Below are 25,595 nucleotides of genomic sequence, written 5' to 3' on the forward strand. Positions count from 1 at the left end.
GCCTCTTACCCTCGAACTGAGAGATCATATATCCCTTGGGCTCAGGCCCTTCCCCACAAGGGGATACTGGTCAACATTTTGGGCCACCCTTCTGGACAATTATCCAGAATTCTTTGTCATTTTGCATGAGTTTTTTTCAGAATATTTGTTGTTTACTAAATTTAAATTTTTTTTTATTAGGCAAAAAGCCACTTTGGCATGGATGAGCTATGTTTATTTGATCTGAACTTTGTGTTCTTGCCTCTGTACTCCCCAGGGGATGCTGGATGAAAATGTTCTTTAGGATTTTAATTGGTCTTGGAATGTGACATATGCTTTACAAATATGCTTCACTTATTTTATCTTAGGACAATGACCTGTCTTTTAAAAGCTGACTCCTTATAGGTTTATTTCCAAAGTTAACTTGATTTCTTTGATCTTTCTTTGATTCTGGGAGAACGGGCTTTTTAAGTTTTGAAAAATGGGGTGTCTCCAGAAGCTTAAAATTTCTTCCTTGTTCACTTTAGGAAATACATATTAGGTTTAATAGCATTTAAAATGTATATTGTACTTTTATTTTTATTGTGATCTTACTTTTTAAAATATTTGTTGCTTTATACTATTTTATTGTCAGCCTGGGCTTGGCTTTGATTCTCATGACTTTCATCAAGGTGTCTTCCATTTTCCATTTTATAAAATCCCTTCTATTTTTGCTCATTTGTAAAAGCAAGTCTTTATTCTTGATAGGATATAAATTTTGTGACATGGTCATACAGGAATTTATTTTGCTTGACTAAGTGTATTTGTTCTAAGAGTTTTGTTTTTATTTCTTTCATTTCAGAGGAAGGAAAGAGAGAGGGACTGAAAATAAGTGTTTGTTAATTGAAAAAGACAAAATAAAAAATTCTTGGCTTACGAATTGACCATTCTTGCTATGCTTTTCCAGGATAAGGGAATCAAGCTTTCTCCTTCCAGTTACCTACTGCTCAGACAACAAGGCCTCCTTGCTATAATTTTCTTGTCTCCAGACAAACATATTTACAGTTCCTCCATTCACAATGACTAAGGACTGGTCCAGTGGCCCTTTGCTCATGTCTTCAGGAGCATTTCTGCTCAAACCCTCTGTTGTATTTGTTTGTCTCCTGTCTCTCATGGATGTTTTATATTTTAATCCCATTGACACTCATCATTGCTGAAGATGAGACTTCTTAGTCTAAAAGCAATTTGTGAAATAACCATTGAGAGGAGAATTAGCACTTTAAAATCAGATTCCAATTCCTGCTTGACCACTATTATTCTGATTTTCATCTTCTCTCTCTATAAAATAGGAAGAACTCTTGGCTTGACTCCACACATATACAACACAAATACACAACACACACTTAAGTGTACATGCACCGAGGAGGAAAGAAATGACAGCATTTTGGGATCTTCTGAGAAAGAAAGCAAAGATATTCAAGATAATCACATTTTGTTCTTTTCAAAAGATTTCCTATTCTTTCAATTTATCTACACCAAAGAGTTGAGTCTTATCAAGACGGTCTATGCTCTCTCAGATGTGGAAGGAATGGAGCCTAAAGATAACAAGTCAGTTCAACAAGTTTTTGTGAAGCACCTACAATGTGCCCTGAGAGAAAAATAAAAGAAAAAAATGGGGGAGGCAATTTGCAAATAACTAGGAGGGAAAGCACTAAGATTGAAGGGGCCTGGGAAAGGCATAAGTTTAGTGGAGATATGAAAGAAGTCTAGAAAACCTAGAAAGAGGAGATGAGGAGGTTGAAGGTCCCAGTCATGGGAGACTCTAAGCAGTGGAAGTCCCCAGAAGTTAGCAGTTTGGAGGAATCGCCCTAAAAAGGGCCACCTGGCAATGATTTGGGTTGGTTCTGACAATGACTATGTCACCACTTCAAGAAGAACATAAAGCTCTGCATATCTACCAGACAAAACCCTTATCCCATCCATGCCTCTACCAGAAGCCAAAATCAAAAAGTTTTGCTCTGAAATATCTTCAGAAGAAATACATGAACATCTAGCCTGCCATTCAGAGAAGTCCTTTGCCTAAAGGTAATGCACTCTAATATTTGGAGAGGCCACCAAACTAGGTTATCTGAGCATCAGTAACTTTAAGAAAGTACAGAAGAAGCAGCAAGAAACAAGTGTCAGAATGGAGAAATGTGACATACAGAGCTCAGAATGTAGGGCAGAACAGGGAATAGTGTTCTGGCACTGTGAATGGCTGAATCTACATAAAGCTGGCCCATCCTTTACTAGGTTCTTGGAGTGATATGTAGGAAATATGTAGGAAAATATTGGAGTAAACAGGCAGGTGGGATTCTGAGGAATGGGGCAATAGTAGTCATTCTATCTTCTAAGTCAACTTTTATCTTCTCCATATGACTCTAGCTGCTGGTTCTCTAGGAAAGGTAGTCAGGAATTCATAACTTGTCTGGGTTCCCTTAAGAAAATGCATGTGGTGCCTTAAATAAAAGATTTTTAAAATTTTTTTTTAAAAGGGGGCAGCTAGGTAATGTAGTAGATAGAACACCAGCCCTGGAGTCAGGAGGACCTGAATTCAAATTCGATCTCAGACACTTAATAATTGCCTAGCTGTATGACCTTGGGCAAGTCATTTAACCCCATTGCCTTAAATAAAAAAATTTAAAAAAATATGCATGTAGGGGGGCAGCTAAGTGATGCAGTGGATAGGGCACTGGCCCTTGAGTCAGGAGGACCCAAGATCAAATCCAGCCTCAGACAATAATTGCCTTAAATAAAAAGAAAAATAAAAAAAAAAAGAAAATGCATGTGGGCACAGGGTCAAGTTATGTTCTTTTGGAACCCAGACATATATGCAGTGATAGGATCACTATCTCTTTTCTCTTAACCACAACATGGGGAAGTTTTATCTAGAGGAAAACAGAGCTTTTCCAGGACTAGACTGGCTCCAATTTCCCTGATGCAACCTCCTGGTCACCTGGAGATTAAAAATAAGTCCTAATCATGTGGAATCTTGACATCTCATATTTTTTAGTTGCCTAAGACCTTACAAGTCACCATACCCTGATGACCTATGGACAAGATGCATTTCCACATGGAGATGATGGGGGCTCCACATGTGGAGAAGTTAAGTGTCATTATATCCTTGTTGAGTTAGGGAAAAGTAAACCTCTTTTTCTAAGTATTCAATGACTTACAGTGCCTTATTTAATCTTCAAATTGAATCTGACCTGAATTTTGAAGTGAGAGCTGTACCTTTAACACATAGATTTATTCAAACCAAGACAATTTTCCAAGATAATTCAGCTTACTTTCCTCCTTCTGTACAATTCCAGACCTACATCACTGGAAAAGGAAGAAAGACCAGACTGTCTTGCCCTGAAGAGTTGTTGCCTGTTTCCCAGAGTCTCACTTGACTATTTATTTCCATACTCTCATACAATAAACCCTCAAGGGACCATCCCTTTTAGAAAAGGGATGGTCAATTTGATGTTTACTAGTACTGATGGATCAACTCTAAGGGTTGCCCATCCAACTGTATATCATAGTCATTTGATTTCCCTATGTGAATAATTAATTCAAATGACATTAAGTGATTATGGTACTCATTTAGGAAGCTCTGTAATGTGATACAATCAGGAACAATAGAAGCATCTGGAGAACTTCACTATCTATAGCAAGAATTCTTAACCTTTTTCTTTATCATACCACATCACAATCTTTTATAGTCTAGTGCAACTGGTGGAAATGTGGAAAATGAAATACAAAGGATTTCAAGGAAAACTAATTATATTAAAATAGTTATCAAAATAGTTTAAAAACCTAACAAGTTCATAGACATCAGGTTAAGATGTTGTTCAATCATTTCAGTCTTGTCTGACTCTTCATGGTTATATTTTAGAATTTTCTTGGAAAAAGATACTAGAGTGGTTTGCCACTCCCTTCTCCAAATCATTTTGCAGATAAGGAAAACTGAGGTAAAAAGGATTGAGTGACTTGTCCACTATTAAGTGTCTGAGGCCAGATTTGAAATCAGAAAGATAAGTTAAGAACAGAATCCCTGATATGTGTGTGTGTGTGTGTGTGTGTGTGTGTGTGATTCCTTTACAAGGGAGCTGGTAAAATGGTATTTTGCTATCAAGATAAAAAAAAGATTTTATAGTTAATTACATAATAAGAACCATGGAACCTTGCATTCTCTATACTTTTTGGCCACCTGTGTGTTCTAAAAATTACTATTTGTGAAAGACTGATGATTCCCTTTTCAAACCTTCACCAAGGATGCCCCTGGCTGTATGAGCAGATCATTCTCATAAAAATGCTAATGATGGCAAGCTCCTTCTTTTTTAATACCAGTATTCTTCTGTTGGTGATGCTGTGTAGCTCTGAGTCATGCAATATCATGGTCTTCAAAGAATTGAATTTAAAGGTCACAAAAGATGAATGCATTAGTAGGCTGACAATTTGTTGATGAAGAACCACACAGAAATGGGGGGGGGGGAATGATGGATTAGTCATGTAATGAGAGCAAGGTGGGTAAAAGGACCCTTTCCCCTTAATTAACACCAAATCAAAGGTTCATCTTAAGAGTCTTCATAGCCCTGTCTTCTATTTCTTGGTCTTCCACTAGGAAAAAAAAAGCCTTCAACTTACTTTCTGATTTTCAAGCCTTCTTCATTGTCTGGAAGAAAGAACTCAAAAGATCTATATGTCTTCACCAGGTCTCGACGATACTGGCCAACATTAAATTCTGAGATAAAAAAGAAAGTTTCAAAACAGTAGGACAAATGGGGGTTCCAACACCTCTAAGAACAAGCACTTTGACAGACCACCTTACTCCACTGGCAAAGGACTCACCCCTTTATCAGAGTCAGGGTCAGGGTTGCCTCTCTTCTAGGATCACCACTGAAGGTGTCTTTCAGGACCACAGACCCTTTTGTGCACAGAAATGACTGCTCTGCTTACTGCCTTGTAAAGGGCAGTGGGCAGGGACACCTGGTTGGGTTCTTGCTTTTCTCCCTCTGATCAACCACCCCAGACCTGGTTCCATAGAACCATGCAGGTCTGAATCTTATGCCAGGGACCTCATGTGATTTCCCCTAGAGTAACTGGTGAGTCATAGTCAAAGCCCTCAAGCTTGAGACATTTCTTAAGGAATAGCTATACTTCCCAACACCTCCAAAAGTCAAAACCAATGAGATGCTTCCATCTGTCTAGCCCGAGGGAATTCACATTATGGTATCTGGGCAGCTCAACTCCACCCAATCTCCAGGAAGTCTTCCCTTAGATGTGGGGAACCCTCTTCCCAGGTTTCATCACCACAAATGTTTGGCCATACTGTAAAAGGCAATGCCTCCTTACCCTTAAAGGGCCCCTTCTTGAAATCCTCTGAGGGTAGGTTAGAGAAGGAAGGGAAGGGAGGGGAATTTTATCAGTATATAAGATACTATGTTAATATAGATTTTAATTTAGATTAGACATTAAAGTTACAAACTTAGTATGCAAACAACGACATGGCACAGAACCCCAGTCTACAGGTCTGACTTCCAAGATTTACAAGAAAATTATTCTTCTAATAAATTGAAAGCTTCCACTAAAGTCTTCCTATCCTGCCTCATCATGCTGCAGAGTTAATACTGGGTTTTCAAAAGTGATGCCCAAGGACCAGCCTACCTCAATGAGGAGAAACTCATTATTAGTAGCTTGTCCACCAAGTAATGTGGCAACTATTTTGAGAGAGTTCCAGTTCCATGAAGGGAGGAAGGAATCACACCAGTGAGCTCATGAACTTTACTTTCAGAGTACTAGCACAAGTGAAAAAAAAAAGGTTTCAAGATGGTCTCAGGAAACAGAAGATAATAAGTCAGAGTTTTCATAACCTGGACCTTACGATGACACAAACACTATGATAATCAGCCCTTTGGATAAAAATAAGCCCTGTAAGACTGTCACAATGAGAAGCTGCTTCCTTCCAGAAGCACCAGTAATGAGAGTCCAGTTCACAAAGGGGATAAATCATAACCCTCACACCTGATCCTCACCTCTGGTTGGGACACCAATCCAGTTTAAGTAGCGTGTCAGCTTCTTGGAGATATAGGTCTTCCCTCGTGCTGGCAGGCCCACCATGACAATCAGCGTGGGACAATTGGTCACACAGACTGTAAGAGAAAGACAGATAGTCAGTGTCTCTTCTTGCCACGGGAAGGATGCACACCATCTGGAACAGTCTTGGTCTTACACATCCAGTGAAGGCCTGCCCAGGGCTCAGCAACAATGCATGTCCACCTGGACATGCCCAGTAACCTTTGCCACTGTCTTACATTTATATTTTATCTTTCTTTCTTCAGTACCTAGCACTGTCTTATAGCATTTGATAATGGAAGGTGCACCTAGTAAACTCCATCACACATTTAAGGACATGTTGGGTGGAAGGAGTGAGGGTTCTGACCAAGGGGAAAAGTGATGAAGGCATTGCCCTAAGAGATACTGTAGGATTCAGGCTCAGACGAGGTCTAGGTTTCTTTTTTTTTCTGATAGATAATAGATGGGAGGAAGGTTACATTGAATCCTAAGACAGACCTTCCAAAACATCAATAAATTAAAGCTAAAACGAGAAAATAATAGATTAAAGTCCTGGAAGCCAAGGGTCCCTTGGTCCCTCAGATCCCATTTGGTGTTTGTGTTGTTGTTTGTCCTTTATTCTCAAAGAAGACCATGACATCAGGGAGGTGATGCCATGACAGATTCCATTTAGGGCAGCTAAGCAGAAAGAGTTGCTGGGGGGGGGGGGGTGTTCCTCATCACTTCCCTCTAAATCTCCCCAACTTGGCAACCCAGATACCTTCAGGGTAGTGAGTTAAGAGCAACAGTTGCTCACACCACTTGGATAAACTGGAAGTCACCGACTTGTCTATCTCTTTCTTGCCCCTCTATCTCTTTCTTACCCAACCCCACCTTGTTGATGCTGATGTTGATGTTGCTACTGGCACTGGTTAAAGCATCAGGGTGACCTCCCCATCACAGTGGCCTTCCCCAGGCACTATTCAGTATACAAACTCTGGAAAGTCACCTTCAGGAGCCTCTAGTAACTCACTTATCAGCATAAGCTCATCAGTTCCCACTCTTTGGGATCTTTCTCCTGAGCCTTGAGGGAGAGGGAAATTTTTCCTCTGGGTCTAAGGGACTTGAAATGGGATACTCTCAAGGACTCTTCTTTCCCATGGGTGACTTTGAGGAAGCATCTTTTCCCAGGAGGTCCCTCCAGATAGAGTCAGCATGTATGACTGAGCTAGGCCCAGCCCAAGGGATTTCCCTAGACTAGACCAGGGTCTCTTTTTCCCCAGGAAAAGGATTTCCTGAAGGTCAGGAAATTTAGACATTATTTTGGGCTTTATTATTAATCCCCAACTACAGTAAAGCTCTTCCTTTCCTCAGGATTTGGGGGTTTGGTATTTTGTTGTTGCTGTTGCTTTTTTTTTCCTTTTTGGTAGTAGAAGAGTAGCAGAGGTCCTCATTAGCACTTATTTAGTGGACTAGAAAATAATTCTCTCGGGTTTCCCCTCTGTTCCTGGAGCAGTCCCTGGCTGGATTTCTCAGTCAAGAACAGCAGTTCTTCCATCACTTTTGAGGTTTTTTTTTGGGGGGTGTATTGGGGATATTATGGGGGCTCCCTAGATAGCACTCCATCAAGAGTCAGGGAGAAGCACCTGCTCCACCAGAGGCAGAGCATAAACTATGCATGAGGCTTGCAAAAAAAATAGAAAAGCCACAACTGACCCAGGAGGAAGAAAAACAAGTTAAGCAATGAATGCCTTCTGCAGCCAAATGGTGAAAGCCTTGACCTGGGGGGGGAGGGGATGAAGACTCTACTCTCTAAGTACAAAGACAGTATTTCAGTCTCAGTTTTTCTGGAAGCAAAGAATGAACTAGTCTACTGTTTCCCCAGCCCCCAACCAGTGAATTAACTGTCTCCCCCCAACCCCAAACGCCCATCATCCTTAACAGTGGACATTCACAGAGCACTTTTAAGACTTGTCAAGCATTTTTAATCCATTCTTTTATGTAGTTCTCAAAAGAACATAATGGAAAGTCCAGAGTTGGAATTAGAACCTTGTAAAGCCTATTTGAATGACCTTGGGCAAGTCGCAACCTCTCAGATCCTATTTCTACATTTGTAAGATAAGGGAGCTGGCCTGATAATCTTGGGGGTCTCTTCTAGTTCTAAACTGATGAATGAATTCTAAAGGCACTCTCTAGATTTTGTCAAAGAGCAATGAATTGTGATAAGAGATAAGATTACGTAGGATATGAGCTCAATTCTCTGTTCCCCTATAATTCATGGTCTCCTAAACTGTACTAGAACATATTACCCAATCACACATCCCCTTCCCAATCTATGTTACAAGCTAAATCACAGGGCTTACAGATAGAAAGTTTGTTCATGTCGGTCACTGAGAGGCTGCTATTCACATCCACACAATACAAGACAAATATTTATTAAACACTTTCTATGCACACAAGATTATAGGTCACTGGAAGCAATTTAGAGTTAAGATAAGAGGGCTGCTGTCCTCGTGGAGCTCAATGTCTGAAGAGGAGGTGTCAGGTCACAGAGACCCATGGTGTTGGATGAGAACAAAGGGGACAAGCTACTATGGATGGGGATGGAAATGAGGAAAAGTTTCCTAAGTAGTGTGGGTTATTTCAGCTGGGTTTTCAAGGACAAGTAAGAATAAAACAAATGAAGAACAGAAGAGGGCATTTTAAGTATAAGGAGAAATGGGAGCAAAGTTTGAAAACATATGAGACTATTGCAAGGGAAATAAGGTAGGGACAGAAGAGTCATTGTATTTGGTTGGAGTGTAGTATTAAGAGCTAACGTGAGAAGCTAGGGCAGGACCTCAAATGTTAAGAGTAAAATTTGGGGCTTTACCAAGTAAGTGATAGGGAAGCATGTAAGTTTTTTGAGCGAAGGAATGATATGGCCATAGGAAATATTAGTCTGGCAATATATGAAAGATTAATGTGAGTAAGGATGGTAGAGAAGTACTTCTGGTAGGTGATCATGAGGACCTCTACTACTACTACTACTACTACTACTACTACTACTACTACTACTATTACTGCTGCTGCTGCTACTCCCACTTACTTCTAATTGTTGTTCTTCAGTCATATCTAACTCTCTGTGATCCTATTTGGGGTTTTCTTTTTCTTTTCTTTTCTTTTTCTTTTTTTTTTTGCAAGGCAATGGGGTTAAGTGGCTTTCCCAGGGCCACAGAGCTAGGTAATTATTAAGTGTCTGAGACCGGATTTGAACTCAGGTACTCCTGACTCCAGGGTCAGTGCTCTATTCACTGTGCCACCTAGCTGCCCCTCATTTGGGGTTTTCTTGACAAAGATACTTGAGTGCTTTGCTATTTCCTTCTCCAGCTTTTTTTACAGATGAGGAAACTGAGGTAAAGAGGGTGCCTAGGTATCACACAGCCCTGTATGTGTCTAAGAGGGGATGTGAACTCTGGTCTTTCTGCCTGCAGGCCTGGCCCTCTCTCTCCACTGAGTCATTAACATTATACATAGTGGGGCAGCTAGGTGGCACAGTGGATAGAGCACTGACCCTGGAGTCAGGAGAACCTGAATTCAAATATGGCCTCAGACACTTAATAATTACCTAGCTGTGTGGCCTTAGGCAAGCCACTTAACCCCATTTGCCTTGCAAAAAAAAAACCCAAAACTAAAAACTAAACCCCCCCCATTATACATAGCATAATTAACTCTGCCAGACAACAGTGCTAAGTGTGCATAATTATTATCTTGTGCAGGATCACAGTTACTAAGCGTCTGAAGTCACATTTGAACTCAGGGCTTCCTAACATCAAGCCTATAGGTTTATTAGGGTGGAGCAATGAAAATGAAAGGAGAGCTACAAAAGAAGTTTCAGAGCTTGGAATCTGTCTGATTATGAAGGGAGGAGGAGAGAGGAGTTACTGATAATACCAAGTCTTTCGACTCAGGAAGCTAAAATGTGAGAAGTAACAGCTTTCAGAGAAAAGGCAAGGTGGGTTTGGGTTGTGGTGAGTCAGTATAACATTGAGGTGAAGATGTCTGGTATGCATCTGGAGAAGTGGTTCTAGAGAGAATAAGATGCATAGTTTTGAGTCATTAATCAATGCATAAGTCAAGGAGATTAATAGTATAGCCAAGGGAAAGAGTGTAGAGAGAGGAGAAAAGAGGACTAAGGACAGACTATCTGTCTGTATAATAACAGTAACAATAAAGTGGTTATTGTTCATATCAGTCACTGAGAAGCTGTTATTCACATCCACGCAATAGAAGGAAGAGACCATAGAGGCTACAAACCAATCTCCTCATCTTACAAAGGATAAAACTGAGGGATAGAAAGTTTAAGTGACTTGCCCAGGGTCACACATTTAAGTGTCTGAGGAGCTATTTGAACTCAGGTCTTCCTGACCTCAAGTTCATTATCTAGCCACTATTCCACCTAGCTTCTAGCCAAGTGTGTTATCTCTAAAGCTGAGGGAGAAGTGAATGATCAACATTATGAAATATTGTTGAGTAGTCAAGGAAGGTAAAAATTTAATGAAAAAAGTTCATTGGATTTGGGAATTAGCATGTCATTGGTGATATTAAGAGAACAGTTTCAGTAATGGTAGGAATTGAAGCCAAGTTTACAAGGGACTGGAGGGAGAATAATAAAGAAACTTAAGTATCAGATTTTTTTTTTTTAAGATTAGTAATATAACCAAGGATAGAGATGGGAAGGTAGCCAAATGAGGGGCTAGGAAGAGGGACATGCCATGACATCTTACTACAGTCACCAATTAACTGTTTTAGCCTGCCCCACATTCCTTCCTTTCTTGAGCCCCCCAGTTTTCCAGCAACACTGCTGTGAAAAGACCCAAGTGAAGTCAAGTCAGTAGGGCATGTGAAGATAAACAAACTTCCACCCGATCCTACCCTCCCCAGCTGAGCATTACTGTCTGTAACCTCGAACCTTTTTTTTTTCAAAAAAATGTTCCAAAATACCAACTGGGTCTTCTTAACACATCTCTAATTTTTTTCAAAAAAAAAAAAGGCAAATGGGCACATAGCTAGGTAATTATTAAGTATCAGAGACTAGATTTGAACCCAGGTACTCCTGACTCTAAGACTGGTGCTTTATCCACTAGCCAAGCCACCTAGCTGCCCTGAACCTCATTTTCTAATTCAAATTCCCCTCCACTCTAAAGTTAAGCATTCTTTGCATTGTATTCTCTGGAATGCTTGCTCCATAAGCAATAATCTTGCTTTTCTTCTTAAACCTTTTTGTTTTCTACTCCTCTGATCATCTTTCTTGTTTTACTTTAATTTTAATTTTCAGTCAGAATTCTCTCCCTTCTTCCACTTCCTCTCCCATCAATTGAGAAGGCAAGAAATATGATTCCCCTTATACACATGTCATTCCAACTGCTTATATTCACTAAAACCTGGGTCCCTCCTACTAAAATAACTTCCCTGGCCAGGTTGTACTTTCTTATCTTATCTCTGGTCAGAGGTAGATGAGTGGGAATATTCATTGCTCCCCATAGCCACTTCTAGGCCGTTCCTCTACCTCCATCACTTGGAACCTTCTCTTCCTTTGAGGTTCACCTCATCCATTCTTAGAATCCAATTAAGATTCTAGTAGCTGTTACCTACCAACCTCCAGAGCACTCTCTTTCTTCAATGAGTTCAGCTGCTGGCTCACAATCTTTTCTCCTCAATTCCTATCCTCATTTTTATAATTTTCTTTTTTTTTTTTTTGCAAGGCAATGGGGTTAAGTGGCTTGCCCAAGGCCACACAGCTAGGTAATTATTAAGTGTCTGAGGCCATATTTGAATTCAGGTTCTCCTGACTCCAGGGCCAGTGCTCTATCCACTGAGCCACCTATCCCCTATCCTTATTCTAAAGGACCAACATACATACTGATATTTTCTCAAACACCCTACACCCCTACTTCCCAGTTCCTCAATTTACTCATTTTCTATGACTTACTCAGCTCCACACATCCTATAGCTTTGGTATTGATATCAGCCATTAGTGTTCCATTTCCATGTTCATGAAACCATTCTCACCATAACCACCATTTCCTCTTCCCCTACATTCTTTCCCAAACCATCACTCTATGCCCTACATTTCCTTCCCTTCATCATCTTGACCCCTTGGTAAGTCAGCTCAACTCTACAATCTGCTTTTCTCGAGCCCTTTGCTTCTGATTTTGCCCTCAGTCTTGAAATACCTTAAGTATCTGCTACCTGTGCTCCTTCTCACATGCTGCTGAAAGAAGCCAAAGAAAAATGAAGCCAACCTCACCACACACACAAACTGTGTTGACTAGATCCATTAAAAATTTATGTTCCAAAATACCAACTGGGTCTTCTTAACACATCTCTAATTTACTCTCCCACACACAACAGCACCTTTTCCACTCCTTTTCATGCCTCTTCGAACTTCTCATGGTTCCCCCTCTTCACTGAGAAACTTTCATATCTCACTGAAAAACCCCCATCCAAACCCAAACCCACTTGCCAGGAGCTCCCTTTTATCCTTTTCATCTCGCATCACTCAGATACCACCACTATTCCGGTCCACATATCTCCTCCACCTCTGTCTCACATTGAGAGGTGGCCCTTCTTAGCAAGGCTAACCTCTTTATGTACAAACAATCCCATTCCATTCCATCTTCTCCAGAATCCATCATCTCTATCACCTTTATTCTCTCACTAATTTTCTTTCAGTTTTTTTTTTTTTTTTTTTTTTGGCAAGGCAAATTGGGTTAAGTGGCTTGCCCAAGGCCACACAGCTAGGTAATAAGTGTCTGAGGCTGGATTTGAACTCTGGCACGCCTGACTCCAGGGTGGTGCCCATCCACCTAGACGCCCCCTTAATTTTCAATCCACCCTTTCTATTGGTTGCTTTCTACAAATATGCCAGGGTCTCACCCAATCTCAGAAAACACTTATTCATTCACATCCACTAAACAATCAACCTTTATCTCTCTCATTTATTGTAAGTAAACTCTTTCAGAAGGCCAATTACAATCAGTGCTTTTCACTATCAACCTCTATCTCTCTTACTCTTTGTAAGCAAATTCTTTGAGAAGGCCAACTACAATCAATGCCTTTCTTCTCATTTTCTTTTTAGTTCTTTGGAGTAAGGCTTCTGATTTTATCAGTCAAATAAAACTCCTCTCCAGAGTTACTGATGATCTCTTAACTGTCAAATCTAAGTTATCTGTTCTCTATTTTCAGTTTTCTTGACCTCTTCAGCATCTGCCACATGATCACCCTCCTCTGCTTGAACATTCTCCTCTCTAGGTTTTCATGACATTTTCACCTGAATCTCTCAATGGAGATTCATGAGTGTTCCACAGAGCTCTTTTCTTCTCCCTTTATGCTAATTATACTTTTTTTTAATTTATTTTTATTAAAGATATTATTTGAGTTTTACAATTTTCCCCCAATCTTGCTTCCCCCCCCCCCAACAGAAAGCACTCTGTCAGTCTTTACTTTGTTTCCATGTTGTACCTTGATCCAAATAGGGCGTGATGAGAGAGAAATCATATCCTTAAAGAAGAGAAGTCTAAGAGGTAACAAGATCAGACAATAAGATATCTTTTTTCCCTAAATTAAAAGGAATAGTACTTGCACTTTGTTCAAACTCCACAGCTCCTTATCTGGATACAGATGGTACTCTCCTTTGCAGACAACCCAATATTGTTCCCGATTGTTTATGCTAATTATACTTTGCAATCTCATCAGTTCCTATGAATTCAATTACAGTTGCTATTCTCATGGTTTTAAGATCTACTTATTCAGCCTTTTTATCGATCTCTAGTCTTGAACTCAAGCTGTCTGGCAGATATCTCAAACTAGATTTCCTATAGATTTTTTAAATCCAACATGTCCATAACTAAGCTAATTATTCTTTCCCTCCAAAACTTCCCTTCTTCCTAATTTCCCTATTTCTTTCCAAGTGTCCTTCTATTCTCCCAGTTACCTAGATTTGTAATCTAGGTGTCATCTACAACTTCTCATTCTCCTCTCACCCTGGTCAATCCTTCTACTAAGTTCTATTGATTTTGCCTTTAATATCATTTTTCATATATTCCCTCTCTAAATGTCTCTTTCTCTCCTCTGACACTGATGCCACTCTGGCATAGGTCCTCATCCTAGACTTCTGGTTGTTCTCCCTGCTTCAAGTGTCACCCCAACCCCATCCCAGTCTGTTCTTCACTCAGTTGTCAAATTAATCTTCCTAAAACACAGTTATGACCACAGCGTGCTCTCTCTCTCTCTCTCTCTCTCTCTCTCTCTCTCTCTCTCTCACACACACACGCACGCACGCGCACACACACACACTCACACACACAAACTTCAATGCCTTCCCATTATCTTCAGGATCAAATATAAAATGCTTTGTTTGGCTTTAAGAGCCTTTCATAACCACGCCTCCTCTTGCTTTTCAAATCTATCTTACATCTTACTCTCCTTACATCCTTTGTGATCTAGTGAAGCTGATCCCCTGGCTTTTCCTTGAATAAGACACTTCATCTCCAGCTCCTGAGCACTTTGCTGGCAGGTAGTCCCCCATGCCTGTAAAATTCTCCCTCCCCATCTTCATCTTCTGGTTTCCCCAACTTTCTTCAAGTTTCAGCCAAAATGCCCCACCCTCTAAAAGAAACCTTTATTGAGTTCCCTTGTTAAAGCTAGGGCCTTCCTTCTAGATGATCTGTCCTTTATCTTGTAAAAATAAGATAAGTATATAGTTATTTGCATATTGTTTTCTCAGCTGAAGGTGAGCTCCATAAGCTCAGGAACTGATTTTTGTTATAGTTATTGTCGCTTTTCTTTGTATTCCTTGTTTTTTTGGCAAGGCAGTGGGATTAAACAACTTGCCTAAGGTCACACAACTAAGTAATTATTAAATGTCTGAAGCTGGATTTGAACTCAGAGATTCCTGACTCCAGGGTCAGTGCTCTATCCACAGCACCACCTAGCTGCCCTTTGCATTTCTTCAAGAATGATACCTAGGTTACAGTATCTGGCCCCTACTAAGTGTATATTAAATGCTTGACTAGTGGGTCATTTTTTTAAGACAGGTGGGAGAGAGTCAGTAATGGAAGGAATGTGAAGGAGTTGATTTTCAAAAGAGGATTAAGTACTGAATCCAGATTCTAGAGAAGGAAATAAGGAACAGGATCAAGGTAAAGAGATTAACTTTAGAAGTAGAGATAGCTCATCTGCCACTGGAAGGAAAGAAGAGGGAAAGGGAATTATTGATAATTAAAGAACCACAGAATCCTAATCACAAGAGACCTCAGAAACCAATTAGTCCAATTTGCACAAGTGCTCATCCTGTCTTTGCCTGAAAACTTTCAGTGAGGAAGAACCCAATACATCTTGTGATAAAACATATTTCTGAATAGCTCTAATTGTTAGCAAGTTTCTCCATATATCAAGCCTCAATTTACTTTGCAACTTCTACCCAGTTCTGCCTTTGGGAAGGTCAGCAACAAACCTAATCCTTCTTTCACAAAATAAAATTTCTTTTAAAAATATATTTTTATTTCATTAACTATTTCCAAAATATAAGTAAAAAAATTAAGATTCGTTTTTTAAAATTTTGAGTTTCAAATTCTCTCCTCTCTCACCCCTTTCCACCCTTGAGAAAGCAAGCAATTATACGTGAAGTCATGAAAAGTTTTTTTCCCATATTGGCTATGTTGCAAAAGACAACCCAGTGTAAAAAAATTTACTTTGATATGCAGTTAGAGTTCATCAAGTTCTCTCCCTGGAAGGAGATGCACTTTTCATCGTGGATCCCTGAAATTGTCTTGGATCAGAGCAGCCAAGTCTTTTACAGTTGATCATCATTACATTATTGATGGTAACTGTCTACAATGTTCTCCTGGTTCTGCTCACTCTACTTTGCATCAATTCATATAAGTCTTTCCCAGGTATTTCTGAAATAATCATTTCTTTTAGGGTTCCAAAACAGTCATGTATCATAACTTGTTCATCCATTCCTTAATTGATGGGCATGCTCTCAATTTCCAATTCTTTGCCACCATAGGAAGAGCTGCTATCAATATTTTTGTACAAATAGGTCTGTTTTCCTTTTCTTTCATCTCTTTGGGGTATAGCCCTAGTTGTGGGTCAAAAGATAATGTGCAGTTTTATAGCTCTTTGGGCATAATTCCAAAGTGTTCTCCAGAATAGTTGGACAAATTCACAACTCCACAATGTGTTAATGTCCCAGCTATTTCACATCCTCTGCAGCTTTTGTCATTTTCCTGTTCTGTCATGTTAACCAGTTGATTAAGTGTGAGGTGGTATCATAGAATTATTCTAATTTGCATTTCTCTTTTTAATATTGATTTACAGCATTTTTCATTATAAACTTTCAAATAGAGATACCTAATGTATGTCATGGAACACTATTGTTCTATTAGAAACCAGGAGGGATGGGAATTCAGGGAAATCTGGAGGGATTTGCATGAACTGATGCTGAGTGAGATGAGCAGAACCAGAAAAACACTGTATACCCTAACAAAAACAAGGGGGCAATGATCAACCTTGATGGACTTGCTCATTCCATCAGTGCAACAATCAGGGACACTTTGTGACTGTCTGCAATGGAGAATACTATCTGTATCCAGAGAAAGAACTGTGGAGTTTGAACAAAGACCAAGGGCTATTAACTTTAATTTAGGAAAAAAAAAACTGATATCTTATTATCTGATCTTGCTATCTCTTATACTTTATGTTTCTTCCTTAAGGATATGATTTCTCTCTCATCATATTCAATTTGGATCAGTGTATACCATGGGAACAATGTAAAGACTGGCAAATTGCCTTCTGTGGGGGTGGGGTGGGTGAGGGAAGTAAGATTAGGGAAAAAATTGTAAAACTCAAAATAAATAAAATCTTTTAAGTACAAAAAAACCCAAATAGAGATACCTAGAATCTCACCTCATTATTGTGCCCTCCCCCAACAAACATTTTCTATTTCCCATTCATCTCCAGTAATTTAATTAATTCCCATATGCTATGACTTCAAGGTCCTTCATCATCCTGGTTGCTCTCATCTAGACATACTCCAACTTACCAATGTCTTCCTAAAATATGATAGCCAGAAGTGAACATAACAGTCCTGATGTAGAATATCCCTAGTACTGGACACATAACCACTATCTTCCAAGTGGTGAAAGAGGCTACTTCATTTGAGGTAATCGTAAGATTGGAAGGTATAGTTGGGAATTAGAGAAGAAAAGGATTAGAAAAGTCATTGTTGCTATAGAGATATAGTGTTGATATGAACAGAATACAAGGATGGCTAAGCAGTATCAACTATTTTCTTTTCACAGAGAAACTCAAGAGCCCTGGGGTAGGAGAGCAGAGAAATCAAATGGTGAGTGTCACCCAAGGATCCAGATTAAGCAAGTAAGGATGGCAGACCAGGAAGGAAAATAATCCCAGTATAGTAGCTAGTGAAACACAAAAACTGCAGACTATGGTATGAAGGCTTGATACAGAGTCAAATAAAAGCAGAATGGGGAAAATAGATTGAGCAACTAGTGAAAGTCCCAGTGACTGTGAAGAGTTTCACTGGACTCTGTATCAAGTATGAATTCTGAGAGATAAGATCCTATGGTATGATCATTTTGGAATGTGACTAAAGTAGAGAACTGGGCCCTTTTCTGGTCTTTGCTATAAGATACCAAACATGTATTTTGAGATGAAAGGCCTTCTTGCCCTACGCCTACAGCCAGAAGTCTTTCTCCAAGCTTTCAGCCAAGAGGGCTTAGGAGTCTGGAACTAAAAGCTGTTTACTGACTTCTTCTGTAATAGCATTCACAGCAGGACAAAGGCACCCAATCTGTGAAGAAAGAAGCCTTCAATTCAGTAGCCATTTCTGCAGGAACAGGGGAAAAGTTGGGTCAACCCTTGTCTGTAAAGTTCCAAAGCAATATTCTGTCCTTCTTACCCATTCCCAATGAACAAGTTTTTTTTTTTAAATAACTGAAAAAAACAAATCTGAAGCTACATAGTATGGCAAATGAAATTCCTCTATTAAGTCAAATCCAGAAATAGCATTTTTAAGTCCACAACCTCTTTGATAGGAGATGAGGGTTTGTTTTATTATTATTTTTTTGTACATGAGTTTATCACTACATTGATCAAAATTCTAAAGTCTTTCAAAATTGTTTCTCTACAATGTTGTTTTCATTGTATAAATTGTTCTAATCCCAACTCACTTTGATCTGTCAGTTCAATTTTCTGCATCCTTTGAAATTATTCACTGAATAATTTCTTATGGCAATAATATTCCATTGCATACAATCTGTTTAACCATTACAATAGGAGGATAATACTTCCCCAGTTTCTTTTTTAATTCAAACTCCCTCTCCACCCATTGAGAAGACAAGAAAAACAACTTATTACAAATGTGTAAAGTCAAACAAAACAAATTCCAATATTAGCCAAGTCCAAACAATAAAATAAAACAAAACAAAATGTTTCAAACTGTACTCTGAGTTTCTATCTGGAGAGGGAGAGTTTGAATCTATTTTGTTAATCAGAATTCATAAGTCTTTTAAAGTTATCTTTACAATATTATTTTTATTATGTAAATTGGTCCTAATTTTTTTGCCCATTTCACTTCATAAACTCAAATAAGTCTTTCCAGTCTTTTCTGAAACCATCCCCTTCACCATTTTTCTTCACATTATTATTGGGTTTTTTTTTTAGGTTTTTGCAAGGAAATGGGGTTAAGTGACTTGCCCAAGGCAACACAGCTAGGTAATTATTAAGTGTCTGAGGTCACATTTGAACTCAGGCACTCCTGACTCCAGGGCCAGTGCTCTATCCAACAAATAGTTTTAATATATATTTTCCACTTTTGTCATCTTTACTAGTCTGTTAAGTGCTACTGACAAATAGAAATATGCATAGTGTGGTCTTACATATATGTATATGTTTAAAAAATCTATGTATATGTATATAGATATTCATATTTTAATTGTAGTCTTCTCTTGGGGGAGGGGAATGGGGAGGGGGGAAGTGCACAGCAAAGAACACAGGAAGCACAGAAAAGCTGGCTAACTTTGAAAACAATGCATAGTATTTATCACATAGGTTTTCCAGAAATGGAAATTCATTGCTTTATATTGATTTCTCTCAGTTCTGTTGTGTATATGGAAATGTTCCTTTTTTCCTCATTTTTATTTAAGTTTATAATGAATAAATTTTTTTTAAAAGAAAGAAAAAAAGACAAGTTTAGCTACTCTGAAAGTTTATCACTAGTTCTCAACTACAGGGGAAATTTGAAGTTGGATTAACTCCACTGTTTGAATCTCAGCATAGCTACTTACTATCCATTTGACCTGAGACAAATCATTTAATCGCTCTGGGTCTTGGTTCCACAATTGTACAATGAGGCATAGGAGTAGTTGACTTCTAAAACCCTACCCAGCCCACCTATAAATCCAGGACTCTCTGAACTTGGAGGCTCAGCCTGTGGACCCATCCTCACTATTCCAGTTCTAGTCAGGCCTATATCACTTCCCATCGGGAAGTATACACTTGAAGATCCTATCAAGTCTACCCCATTATTATACAATCCAACCTTCTCATTTTACAGATGGTGAAAGTAAAGCCCAGAAACTTTTAGTGACTAGATCGGGGTTTTCAACAGTAGCATTGTTGGAGACATAAACCCATGTTCTAACCAAGTGTCTACCCTTTGTTCTACAAGCATGGAAAGATTTTGAAACAAAAGTCTGTCACCATGCATCTGAATTTCCCAATAGCCAGTTATTTTTCTGTCACTAACAGCAGAGAAAGGTCAAACCCCATGAACTTTCCTCTATGAGAAGGTCTTAAGCTTTCCTTTAACATTTCTAGAGAGATGGCCTCCCCAGGAACCCCTTCTGAAGGTAATAAATCTATCCGTTTCACACCCACTAGAATAATTCTATGTCTATCTTGAAGATAGAAAAAACAGTGAGTTCGCCTCTTCTTTAGGAGACCAACTGCTCTTCAGATACAACTGCTGGGAGAGGGGTCCATGGGGCACAGGTCACACAAACCAAGGGCCTGTCATCCCCCCATACTCTGTCATGGTGTGAACAGTGACAGGAATCAGGACAGTTCAGCCTATAAAAATTTGACATCTCTGTCTCACAAGGCAACAAGTTGAAAATTATTTCTTAGAGTATCAAGTACATGCAGCATTTTGTTTTGGCTTTGTTTAGATCAGACATGAGTTCATTGTCACTTCAGGTAAGGAAACTTGTCCAGCCCTAAGTCCCTACAAGTCTGGCAAGTTAGAGTTGCCTTGGGGCACTCAGGGGTTTAATGATTTTTTTTTTTTTTAGGGACAATCAGTCAACAAATCTTGAGCAATTCTTTACTATGAGACAATGCACCCTGCAATACAGAGAGTATGTGTTAGAGGTGAGACTTGAATCCAGACCTTCTAAGGCCAAACCACTACCCTTTACAGCCTCTCCCAGGTTATTTATTGGGTAAAACTGCAATCCCAGCAGCTAACTAACCATGAAGTTCCTAAAGCCCCAGGTCCTTTTGTACAGGTCAATAAGTCACTGATCTTTGGTTTCTCTACCCCATCTCTGAGCACCCTAGGCCAGGCCCTAAAGCTCTTATACCCCACTGAGGTCCTAGGAAATCTATTTCTGAGGATCTCTAGGTTACAAAGATTGAATCTTGCAAGTAATGGTTCACTCATAAAGATTAAATAGGACACTATCTCCTGCTTTGCTTGGAAAGGCATCACAGAAATTAAGCGGGTCCCCTGTGGATGAAGAGTCTCTGAATGTACCAGGAAAGGATATGAGGAACTGTTGGAGCTGCCAAGGCAGGATGGTACAAAGGAAAGCACTAAGACCTGGATCTGGTCTATGGCCAAGTAAGTTAGTGAGTCAATCAATATGCATTCATTGGGCTTCTATCATGCCCAGGCCCTTTGTGACTAGGGTATGCCAGTGAGGAGCTCATAATCTACTGAAGTTACTAAAATTCAGTCTGTTAAATCTATAAAATGGAGATAATTTATGTACCACCCACCTCACAGGTAGGATGAATGGAAGGAAAAAATGTCAAAATACTTTAGGAGATGGGAGAGCTTATAACAGGGGAAGAGAAGGGAATAAGCATTTAAGCAACCTCTATGATGGGCCAGGCACAGTCCTACTCTATTGTTTTAAACAAAAATTATCTCATTTGATCCTTCCATCTGAAAAAGCAGGTATTATTATCTCAGTTTTACAGTTCAAAGAAACTGAAGCAAATAGACTTGCCAGGGTCATATATCTAATAAATTATCTGAGCAATCTCCAGGTCCAGCCCTCTAACTGCTCTGCCACCAGCTACCTCCTGTTAATTTTGTAATCAATAACAAAATGCATTTCTAAAACCACTTGTGATGACTTAGGAATAGAATCTAATTTTGAGGAAGAGGAGGAAAAATGAAATAAATGTTCATTTTCCCCCCAGACTGGGATTATAGCTTGCCTTCAACTCAGTGCTTTCTTCAGCTCAAGGGTAGAAGAAACTCATGGAGCTTCATTCTAATGAAATTGGACAACTTTCCTGGACCCCTTGGCTTCCTCATCTGAAAAATTAGAAAACTGGACTAAATGATTTCTAAGATTTCTTCCATTTTTAGATTTATGATCTTATGATTTTCTCACATGAGAAAAGTAAAAAATTGACTCTTCCCCCACTCACACAAAACTCTGGACTGACCTTCACAGTGCCCCACTCTTTCAGTGTCCACCACACCAGCAAGGCCACCAACCCTGAGAAATCTGTGACCCTCCAAATCACCACCACAGTCAGAAAGTAAACAAAGCAGTTTCAAAAGACCAAAGATTATAAAGGGAGATGAGTGGCCAAAAAATAGGAAGAAAAGGTTTAAAGGGATGTTCTAAAAGGTAAATGGGATTTTTTTACCTGGTCTTAAGGACCATCAAATGAGGGGACTTAATAAGCTAATTCAACTTTCTTATTTTTTTTTTAAGATGAAGAAACTGAATACTATGCATTAAAAGTTAATTTGCTCAGTGGTCAAAGGAAGACTAGAATATAGGAACTCTAACTACAATCCCAAGTTCTTTCCAATTAATTAGACTTTATGATTACATTTTCCACAATATTTGGAATCAAGTGTACCATTTGAGAGGAGGAGGTACATTATGGATACTGATTATGGACCCCACCCCCTCCCAAAACAATTCCTATCATGCCATCATCAATGATGGAAGAACAGTGAATTTTTTATGAGAATCAAGATTTGTTTTGTCACTCTCCATCTGTCCAAAAAAAGGGAACATGACCAAAAGAACATTGCATACAGTAACAGCAATATTGTTTAAAGAATAACTATGAATGACACAGTAATTATGAGAATTATAAATATTCCAATCAACTACAAAGGACTGTGAAGATGTTATCTACCTCCAGAGAAAGAACTGATAAACCAAAGTATGCATATTCTGGTTTTAGCTTTGATATCTGTGACAAAAGGTGGCCATCTCTAGTGAGGGGTAGGGAGGGAGGAATGAGGAGGAGGGAGAGGGGGAAAGGAAATCAGAATTTAAAATGTTACACAAAATTAATATAATTTTAAAAGAGGGTGAAAGTTTTTTTTTTTTTTTTAAAGAAAGTGACTACAGAAAGTTCTCCAACCCAAAGTTAGTGAGGCTCCACAATCCTGGCACAGAGGGCTTCTCTGTTTGGGATAGAAAATTAGCCCAGGAACCCCTGAGGTCTTTTCTATTCCACTCCCTCTCTTCTATCTCCCAGACAGCCCCTCTCTGTTCCTTGCAATTATTAGTAAAGAGAATGGCGTTAAGGGAGTGAGGTGCTGTTTTTGTTGATGCTACTGCTGCCAGGTCATACTTCAGACTCATACTAAGCCTACAATCCATTAACCAGGTGGAGGAATTTTTTTTTCACAAACTGCTGTCTAACTACATTTCTGTGAAGCTATGATTTGAGTTTCTTATTCAAATATAATTAGATAAAGGAGACTTGATGAAGGAAAGATGGGACAGAAAAAGGCAAACACATTTCTTTTGACCCCAAGTTCCATAAATTCTTAGAACCCTGAGGAAAAATTTTCCATCTTCATCCTTATCCACTCTTCTCCAAAACAGCCTTATGTTGAAAACCTATGATTAGACTGCTCACCTGGAAATACTTGCTATGTGGCCCAGAGGAAAAACTTGGTATATGTAGCAAGAACACAGGGCTGAAGACCAAAAGACTCAAGTTTTATGACACAATTTCAGGCTGGAACCTTCACTAAGTCTCCTCTTCCTTCTTGATCTCAGTCCTCTTCTCTATCAGATGAAAGTTTAGGACCTGATGGTTTTTAAAGTCCCTATTAGTTCTAAATTATGATACAAAGGACCCTTTTAGCTTTGCCAGTCTGGCTTTCAGAAAGGGGGTAAAGAAAGTGAAAAATGGCACTCTGCAAACCAGTTCATTGTATGGGTTAAATTAAATGATCTCCAAGACTGGAGACCAAGAATGAATGACATGGGTAAGGACTAATGTGAGTGTGCATGTGAGAAACCTATTATTAATGCCATAACTGTGCCAGTGTTGGAAGGGCAAGGATGATGATGGCACTGTGATGATCTTCTTCCTTGCCTGAGCTCACTTTGGGGCCCCTATCATATACACAGAACCACAGACATATGGACTAAAACTGCAATTTCTCCTTGGTAAGGAGGGATCCCTCCACTTTTGTTTGACCATGTCACTCTTCTGTTCAAGAAGCTTCAGTGGTTCCCCATTCTCTCAACTCAACCTGAAATTTGCTGCAAACTCTGTGCAGATTGGTTTCATATTACTCTCCCACTCATATATTATGCTGCAGACAAATCAGCCTACTTGTTAATACTATGGAAAAAACAATCTGAATTCCACCTTCATTCCTTTGCACAGGCTATCCACATTGCCTAGAATGTTCTTCCTCTACCCCTTTTCTTTCTGGCTTATTTAGTGTCCTTCAAGACTCAGCTTTCATGTCACCTTCTACACAGGTCTTTTTTGATCACCTCCAGTAATCAGTAATCTTCCTTTCCAATCTCTCTACCTCTCTACAAAAAAAAGATTGTTCTGTCTCTATTTGATATTTACTTATCTGAGTACATGTTTTTTCCTTGAGTAGAATGGAAGCTCCTTGAGGGAAATTTCATTTGTAGTTTTGTATCCTAACAAACTAGAACACTCCTTTGTACATCTAGGTTCTTAATAAATGCTTCTTGAGGTGAATTAATTTTTTCTAAGAGTCAAGGAAGCTAGGAGAAAGATTGATTTGTTCATTTTTATGCTAAACTATCCAGAGAAAAATGCTTTTGCTGTTTCCCAATCTGAATGCTCAGCTTCCTATAATTGTGTTTAAATCCCTAGCACCATAAGGAAACTGACCACTCCAAGATCACCAAAGACCTGATATTCAAGCAGAAAAAGTTTTATCTAAACAATCTTTATCTTTTTTTTTTGGAGAAGCAGTTTTGTTTTTCACCATTCTTTGAGGGTATACAAAAATGCCAGCAGAGCAAGGAAATAAAAGTGGGATAAGGAACCTAATTTATTCTACAGTATTTTACCAACTTTCTCCAAGATAGCTTCTAGATAATTGTTCTTTTCTAAGGAAAGACTCTGGATCTACAGTAGGGTCTCACAGTGTCAAACAGTCTTTATCTTCTTCCAGGTTTCTGTTGTACTTGATTTTTAATGTTATCTGTATCTGTATTTGTATTGATTGGCTCCTCCTTCCTCCTTCCTATTTTCTCTCCCCTTAGCTTCCATGATACTAATTCTCCTTTGGTTCTTCTACTTCCTGAGTACTCCTTATAGATAACTTTCCTTGGGTCTGTTCCCTCCTCTTGCCTAATTGTGGCCCATCATTCTTTCCCACAAAACCCTATCCTTCATCCCCTTTTCTTTCTTTCCCTAGAATATTGCATTCACTTCCACTATGCAGATGTTCCTCCAATCTTTCTTTATTTGTGAGCTCTAGACCCCCAAATGCAATATTCTTCCAGAAATAAAAACTCAATTTGTCCAAAATAAAAGTCATTTCCCTTCTCCTGCAGACTTTATATTTAAAAATGTTTTATTGACAAGTTTTGTTTTGTCAACATAGATTCCACTATCCTGACCATAGTGCTGTTCCCACAAAGGTTATCTTCAAATTGGAAGTCATCTGGTTACTCCCTAATCTAATTTTTCTTGGTAATTTATACTCTACAACAAAGTAGTAACTCTACTACTTCTCTGTATTAGTCTCTTAACTTTTGTGACTCTTAGTTTCTTCCTGTGTAAAACAAAGTAGTTAACTAATTATCCTTTAATGTCTCTTCTAGATTAGTCTAATTAACATAAATGTAAATGATTATTACACAAGGTTATTTGGAATGATGTTTAAGGTTAAGTTTCTAATAAAAAATATAATCCCCAAGCTTGGTAAAATTTCCTTGGGTAAATTTCCAGTTGCCAATAGTGCTCTAAGAATAGCACTGAATGATTGCTTTTCGTGGGGG

At 39.0% G+C, this 25,595-nt stretch overlaps 1 protein-coding gene across 10 annotated transcripts in view; it reads right to left on the bottom strand.

Moving 5' to 3' along the window:
- Positions 1–25,595, bottom strand: part of LOC141495859 (6-phosphofructo-2-kinase/fructose-2,6-bisphosphatase 4) — a 73,266-nt gene that overhangs the window by 37,567 nt on the left and 10,104 nt on the right. For 8 of the 10 annotated variants that reach the window (XM_074197672.1, XM_074197673.1, XM_074197676.1 and 5 more), the window contains exons 2-3: positions 6,018–6,134; positions 4,630–4,726 (exon numbers count right to left, since the gene is read on the bottom strand). In XM_074197672.1, the coding sequence (XP_074053773.1) occupies positions 4,630–4,726; positions 6,018–6,134 (214 nt within the window). Of the gene's footprint in view, positions 1–4,629; positions 4,727–6,017; positions 6,135–11,502; positions 23,197–23,229; positions 23,367–25,595 lie in introns of those variants that run through there. The other 2 variants (XM_074197678.1, XM_074197679.1) reach the window with 2 other exon arrangements.

The sequence above is a fragment of the Macrotis lagotis genome, chromosome 8 (genome assembly GCF_037893015.1).
Source record: "Macrotis lagotis isolate mMagLag1 chromosome 8, bilby.v1.9.chrom.fasta, whole genome shotgun sequence".
Lineage (NCBI taxonomy): Eukaryota > Metazoa > Chordata > Mammalia > Peramelemorphia > Peramelidae > Macrotis > Macrotis lagotis.